This window comes from Notothenia coriiceps, unplaced genomic scaffold (genome assembly GCF_000735185.1).
Source record: "Notothenia coriiceps isolate Sejong01 unplaced genomic scaffold, NC01 NC01_scaffold00004486, whole genome shotgun sequence".
Classification (NCBI taxonomy): domain Eukaryota; kingdom Metazoa; phylum Chordata; class Actinopteri; order Perciformes; family Nototheniidae; genus Notothenia; species Notothenia coriiceps.
In genome coordinates, this window is record NW_011337187.1 from 111,765 (window position 1) to 119,918 (window position 8,154).

Genomic DNA, 8,154 nt, shown 5'->3' on the forward strand with positions numbered 1-8,154 from the left:
TTTGATAGAAGTGCGCATTTTAAAAAAAAATGTGTTATCACGTACCCGACAATCGAGAATTATCAACGGCGGGGTTGAGGAGCTTGACGCTCGTCGAACTATCAGCCGGAGGGCGGGTGAGGCCTCGGCTGCGGGGAGCAGTGTGTGGACCTGTCAACAGAAAAAGCTTAGCACATTACTACATTTAAGTTACATTGGTTTAAACGGCATAAATAATAAGGAGCAATCGTCGTTCCTGTGATTCTCCCGAAGGGAAAAAAAACACCCACCATGTTATAGATATAGGTAGACCCTCCAGAAAAACGCGATTCTGCGATTGCAGAATTTACCCGCATAATCAGCAAAATGGCGCAGATTTTTAAAAAGGTCGCCGGCATATTTATCAAAGACGCACTAATCCGCCGCATTTGTATTCCAGCACAACAAGTTGAAGAAAGAAAAAAAAGTTAACTCGTCTGACGTGACGTCATCCAACTCGCGAATCACCAGAGAATCGTAAAAGAAAGCACTGTATAGAGGGCTCATTTTACCAACGAACATTTCTACTGAAACGACCGGGCAAAGTGGAGGGAAACTATTCTGCACCCCGTAGCAAACTGTGATGTTGGAGCATAAGAGAAAAATCGACGGTGGCGACCCCACTTTTCGATTCATTCGAAACAATTACGAAAATGACTTTTATGCTGCTGCGGACAAGAGCACATTCATCACGTCACGGGCGAGGGATCAAACCTCCCAAAACCCTTCGAGGGCTACAAAGAACGAAGTGAGTAGACCTACAAGAGTTGAAGCTGGTCAGATAACGAACGAGTAAATGAAACAGAATGAGGCGGAGAAGTGTGTGTGGTGTGTGTGTATGGGGGGGGGGGTGTGTGTGTGTGAGATTAAAATAGCCCAATTGCTTTTACAATAAATAAACATTGAATTGTTATTCTTTTCCCCCGCATATTTAGCATATTTCGCAACTTTCCGCATATTTCGCAACTTCACCGCAATTTCACCGCATAAAATCACATAAAAACCCCGCATGTTTAATCGCATAATCAAGGATTTTAGCCCGCATAATCAAGGAATTTAGCCCGCATAATCAAGGATTTTTGCCCGCGTTTTTCTGGAGGGTCTAATTAGGGTCATGTAGAGTGAGATGAGATCGCTGTCCCTTCAAGAGAGAGAGAGAGAGGTGTGGCTTGTGCATGTGTGTGTGTGGATGGCAGAGCGACAGTGAGGGGGGGACGTGTGTATGTTTCTGGAAGTGAAACGAGGCAGCAGAAAAACAGAGGTCTGTGATGTATTTTGTGAAACAGAAGAACAGCTAAATAAATGCAACGGCCTCCCAAGAAGAGCTCGCCTCTCTCCAGTTATTTAAGCTAAAGTGGGTTATTGAACCTTGTTGCTGTTGCCCTCCTCGACTACGGTCTGGGAGCCGACAGGAAAGTTCAACACACAGATGGCCAGTCCGCCCCTTTGTAGCATATTATTTCGATGAGCAGATCGCCACTGGGCATTCAACTAAAGACACAGCCACGCAAAAACTGCGGCATTTGTACAGCTCCTTATGGGTAGGCCTACTGCAATTTGTGAAGTGCTTTCCTCTGTGGTGAAACGATCAGCACTGCACCACGGAGGAAAGCCAATGTTGGCACGCGTGCCAGGGGTTGCCGACCCCTGTGTTAGGTTGACCATGAATTCATGAACAGGAGAACATGCATTATTTGCCGCATGTGAACTCTATTGATTTTTTTTTAAAAAAGGTTTTAGTCTTTTTTGCAGGTCTAATAGGTTAAACTTTGCTGAACACATTTCACCAAATTGAACTACTTCCCTTATGGATTTAAGATACATTTTAGATCAATTCAGCAACATTGCATGTCTATTTCCCTGATTGCAAGGTTTTGCTGTTCTATATGGTCAAATCTTCACAGAAATAATCACATTTTCTAGTACTATTTAGTGAACCAAACTACAGGTTAATGTCATACTGCTGTGGAATAAAGCACAATTATTTATAATATAAAGTAACTATTTATAGTTATACATTTTACTGGAGACCCTTGTGTTGATGTGTATTTGAAAATTGAAGTAATCATTCAAATAAAATAAGAAATACATACACAAAGCATTGTAGAGAATTACAATAGTCTGTTCGGACTTTCTATAGTGCTATATAAATGGTAGTATGAATTAAGTTAAATGATATTGGTTTTATCCTTTAAACTAGCTATTGTAGACAGCGTGACAGCCAGGAGCAAAGTAAAGAGCTTTTTGTTCTTTTTATTCCAACTGAGTGCCGGGATTTCTAATGTTAGGCTTCTGTTTCATCTTCACTCACTTTACTGCAGGAAAGAGTCAATGACACGCACCGAGGCTTCCACTTCACTTTACATCCTCCTCTCTGTATTCTAGCTCTAACTGACTGAACAGGTATTTAAATGTCACTGGAGCTTTCATGAGATAATAGAAAAAGTCGTTTTTTCTTTTCCCTTTGAAAGCCCACCATTTCTTTAACTTATAAGGAAACCTGAGGAATTCATATTTAAAATCCCCCAAAACAAAGCACTTGTCCTTTATTTCCTAATAAGAACTTTTTTGTCAAATACTGGCTGGGCAAAGTTACCCAATTATACCCAATGTGATCAAAGTGCTTGGGTCAGGCCTATTGCTAAGCTTTCTCATGGACCACCAGGGTTGGGAGGGTTACTTTGTAAATGTAATCAGTTACTGATTACTGAATACATGGCTCTGAAAGTAATCCGAATACAGTTACAGTTACGCGTCTTAAAAAAGTAACGTAATCAGATTACTTTTAGATTACTTTTGGATTACTTTCTTTTTCCATAACAGATGGGTATGTTTTGGTGAACAGGAGACACAAAAAGCAAAAGGAAACTGAACGTGTTTTTACTGTTTTAATGGCTTATCAAGAGCACAACTGAAACATAACATCTGAAACGATGCAACAACATAATACACTTTTTGGGGATGCAGCTTGGGATGTGAGGAGTGAGGGACACGGCTTAGAACGGGCGTGTCGCCTTCTGTCCTGCCAGTGTTGGCGGGACATGAATTAAAATGTCGAACTCGGACTTCATTTTAAGGACATGTCGGCCAGGGGTGTAGAGCTATATTTGTTTAAGCACCGGATCGGCAAAACAGGAGACTCTGTGCACCGGTCTGCCTTGATCTATGAATTAATGTCCGTGACACTCACAGTATCTGCTGCCCACAGCTGTTTTATAGAAGGAAAACCTCCTTCACTTCATGAAATCTCTGCAGCACAAGGAGGCAGCGGGAGGGTTAACTCTGAGAAGAGGAGCGTGCAGTGCCTTTCACGCACCGCCTTCGCTGTGTTTACCTTCAGAATCATAAGGCTAAAGGGCGACTGCAGGCTGATGTGTTTTAACCACACACACCTCTACACACACACGACTTAAACGCAGACTTTTGTTATTGTTTCACTGAGCGGACCCGCCCCTTTTTTTTCAAACACCCCCTTTTTTGGTCCATCTGCGGCGGTAAAAGTTTTTGTGCGCTGTGATGATTCGGCTGTAGCTTTAATCATGAATATTAAATGTTGTGAGAAAATCTTTCCACCAATAATTCCAATAAGTAATCCAAAATGTATTCACTTCAGGTTTACGAAAGTAACTGTAATCAGATTACTCGTTTTTCAAATGTAACGCGAGCTGAATAGAGTTACTTGATTTTTGTATTCTGATTACGTAACGCCGTTACATGTATTTCGTTACAACCCAACCCTGTGGACCACCCATCAACAACTGCACACTACACAAACACACACTACACTACACTCCTGGGGTCCTGAGCAATAAAGCTGCCATGAAATAACTGCATCCCTTGTAAAGCTGAAGTTTAAGGGTCAGTTGGGTGCAAATGCTTACAAAAACGTCAGTCGCTGCACCCAGCATGCCGTATGGCGGTGTACCTGCACTGAATACAATGAGATAAACTGTTGTGAACAAGATGAATGGAGTCCCTCCATAGAATGGTGCAGTAATGAGTCCTACAACCCTGAAATTAGTCAGCATTTTACCACTTCCTGTTGCCATGGTGTCACACCGTTAACGTTTTTATGAATGTGTTTTTGGTTAGATGACTGAAATACAGTCTGTGGTTCACACAAGCTTAAGAGACATTTTGTTCTACAAAATAAAGACATCATGTCCATAGCTTCTACGAACTGTAAATGTGTCTTAAAAATGTAAGGTGCTAACGCCATCACACTGAACATCAGCAGCCTTTGGTTAAGCGTGCAGAACATGAAGTCGTGCAGACCTGATGTAGTTTGTTTGAAGCTGTTAGCGATTGAAGTAACGTTACAAAAATCATAAACGATAGTGTTAATTGTGAAGATTATCCTCCCGGACAAAACGTTTAAATACCACAAGCGTTTGTTTGCCACAGATCTTATTTCTTGCAATTCCAATGATACATTCCCATGCTTTTCTTTAGAGAGTCCTTGCAATGCTAACTTCAGGATTGGCTATTTCATCACTACACCACTGTCATTAGTTAGATATTTCATGCTATGGCTAGTGTATTTTTAAGGATTAACAGAACCAATAAAACCTGGTCACTTCAAGCAGCATTTGAACAATCCACCTTCAGTCATTAGGACTAGAGTTATCTATTCCACATGGGCGAGACGAAGGTTCTGCATTGCGTAAAGATATTTTATTTCCCTTACTTCTCAACAGCTTGAGCGGTGTTATGAAGAGCCCCCAGGAGGAATGTGAGTGTTGTAAATATCTCCAGAAATAAGGGGAAACTCAACCATTAAATGCCTGTTTAACTGAAAAATACGCAAACTTGTCAAACTTGTCAAACTTCTCCTCCCACAGCTAAATCTGTCCAGCTGGCATCAACATAATTGATTTTAATAATAAAAAGTTTTCCATGCTAGTTTGGGTTGCATATTTAAAATGACATTTATAAGTTACCATTGCTGCACTTTGTGATGGCTTTCCCAATATTCCCTTATCCACAGAGGATTTTATATTATGTTACGCCAGCAAAGCTTTGAGTGGCTCAATTGCTTTTATGACTGTTGAAACAGCCATCAATGAGCACAAAACTAGACTTGTTTAAATAATTCTAATAATCTCAAATGTGGGCAAAAGTCTGAATCCAAGTTTATAAATTAAGCCACTGGGAAGTCCTTCTGTTACCTGCCTTTCCCATGTGTACTACAGTATATACTTTATGTAATGTCATTATAAGCTCAGAGATGTATTGTCATCATACTTTTGTATCTTAAATGTTATCTCCATGGTTCATTAAATAGAGTGTTTGTTTCTTCCTATATTAGGTTTTTGCCTTGTTGCACCTTAGCATTGTTCCAGGAGAGCTTTCAGAATAAAATAAAAGACAAACACTGACTATGATTATAAATTAAAGAGCTGAAAAATATGTCAAATGTACATGTATATATTAATTCTTGACATCCATACCACTCTATTACACTACTTTTCAATCAGGAAATATGGATTTTGGTCCTTTTAATGTTTTCAAACAACATGGGATTCTCACAATCAAACTCCACTGTCACTGGAATATATTTTGGTCTCTTGTATGTAGGTTTATTTGACAGTTGACAGCCCGTTTTGGAGATATCAAAAGTGAGACATTGGGTCCTCACCTGTACGCATAGGGGTAAATACCAGCAACAATTGCATTGACAAAGTCGGATCATTCTGTGTAACTTGGATGTGTGTCACAGACTGAGAAGTGTTTGGATTCCCAGCAGGGCCTGTACTGATTTGAAACCCATTTAGTCATGGCCATTGATCTGCACCTTATGCTTTGATGACTCGATGTACCTGAAAGCTTCAGTTTACTCAAGCTGTGCTGCTGTATTTGCACTACAGTCAATCAAAGCCTCGGGGTGAGGGCTAACTGATTGTTACTTTGTTGTGATTTTTGTTTGCTTTTAGCTTTTACTGCATCACAAACAAGCAACAAAACACAAGTCATACTTCAGGGCCCAGGAGTTCAAAACTTTTAATCTCAATCAGATCCGATCAGATTTTGAAATCCCATTTTTTGTGATCCAGGATCAGACAAGTCGGACAGATTTTGTCCCTGTAGTTCAAAGCAATTCAGGATAGGATCACCCTGAACCAGATTACGACTTTTCAAGATTACTAGATCTTGAATATCAGTGCTTTAATCCTACCGATCGCCACAGATGGACTTTTTTTTTGTTGAAGATATTTTTACTAAATTACATTTGTGATTGACAATCTTTATTGTGATGAGCATAAACATTTATGTCATCAACATTTGGTTGAAAATAAAATAGGCCACCACAAACGTGAGCAAAAATGGAAAAATAAAATTGATTTGCCATGAAGGCTAAAAATTGTGTATTATTTCAGTTAACAAACTTTTCCATCTTATTTATATTGAAACATATTTTAAAATAAATGGTACAGTACATTTTGCTCTGGTAATCCACTGGAAATCCACCCCTCTGGTGGGATCAGGATAATCCAGTTTTTTGGGATCAAACTGATCCCAATCCTGTGTTGTCGGTTTGAACTACCCGTTTTGAAGATTTGATCCAGATTAAAGCTTGGATTGGATTTCCTGATCTGGTCGGATATCAAAGTGATCCTAATCCTGTTTTTTGGTTTTGAACTCCCCAAAATCCAAATCTGATTTGATCAGATAGGGATTACAAGTTTTGAACTCCTGGGCCCAGGTGATTTAGGAACTGAGGATTTCCAAGTATTTTAGAACGTTTATATGTTACTATTGTTGAATATAACTTGGGTTTGGAAGTCTTTTAAGAAATCAAACAAGACTAAATATAACCAAGGAGCACAGCATGACATAAAAAAGTTTGAAGAACTTCCATTTTTACCCGTTTCTATTCCTTTTACAACTGGACGGGGGAAAACATTGTTCGAAGTATATTAAAAGCTGCTTTTCTGCAGTGTTAACAGGATATTGTATTGATATGCTGCAAGTGAGTGTCGCCCTTAAACTGTTTATGATGCATTATCATTCTGCTAATAGCGTTGTGGCCCTTTATTACCTCCTCCAAAGTGGTGATGGTTGCGGTTCACTTTTTTGTCTGTCAGCAAGATTACTGTATACTGAGCTCTGAATACTTTGTCCCATGACTGCTTTGTATAACTAGATTTCTCTTTCTGTATATTTAATTATAATACTTCTACTTATATCTGGTCTGCATTGCTTGCTGCATTTGAGAAGGCTGACAATAAGCATTTCCTTTGGTTGAAAGGACTCCCGTAAAAAATAATCTTGTTATTGTACTGGACCAAATGTTATTTTTGGTAAATAACTACTAGATCATATCAAAGAATGTTGTCCTGCTGCTTATGTGTGTGAATAGCTATTGACATTAGCCTTACAAGAGGTCAGTGATTGAAATGCAAAACTGTTATGTTATGTTTTCCAAAAATCAAAGATTTTGCAATTAGGAGTTCATGTTTTACAGAATGTTCAGTATTGCTCTTGCTGCAGTAGCAGAAGCTTTAAAACTATTCTTCCTTTTCCCTTAATTATGAAACAAGGTTTTTTAAGCCCCCCTCATAATATTCCATCAGCGTATTTTTCCCTATCAAATGTGTGTGAGTTATCAGTGAGGCAAGGTGAGCTGAGGGCCGCTGTGCGCGCTGACTGGAGCTGTATAGATCAGCGGACTCCGAGAGATTATGTCCATTGATCGGACAGGAGTGGTTTGTGGTTTCTATTGACGGCGGTCTCCTGTCTGATGTTGTCTTCTGTGATTTCAGGGGCCGAAGGAGCCGTGTTCAGCAAATCGGTGGAGACGCCACATGTCAGGGCCGAGCCCTTCAAAGAGCTGAGGTGAGTCAGCATATGTTTTAATCCTGGCACCCATCAAACACATACACAGTCAATCAATACATCTCTAATAGTGTGGAAAGGTCCTGCACCTACACTGCATAAATACTGTGGTAATTCAATGAAACAATTACACTCACACAATAAATACAAACATACCCAAGCCTCCACAGAGTATAAAGGCCCTGACACACCAGGCCGAAATCGACCGTTTTCGTTAGTCGGACGACGAAGCGTGCCATGTCGCCCAAACTCAATTTGGTGTGTCCCGCACTGTCGGCCGTGACACGCCTTATTTGGCCT

At 40.0% G+C, this 8,154-nt stretch overlaps 1 protein-coding gene across 1 annotated transcript in view; it reads left to right on the top strand.

Moving 5' to 3' along the window:
• sgcd (sarcoglycan, delta (dystrophin-associated glycoprotein)) overlaps nt 1-8,154 on the top strand; it is a 61,367-nt gene that overhangs the window by 35,346 nt on the left and 17,867 nt on the right. Inside the window, exon 5 of the mRNA XM_010767615.1 lies at nt 7,782-7,855. Coding sequence (XP_010765917.1) covers nt 7,782-7,855 — 74 coding nt within the window. The remainder of the gene's footprint in view (nt 1-7,781; nt 7,856-8,154) is intronic.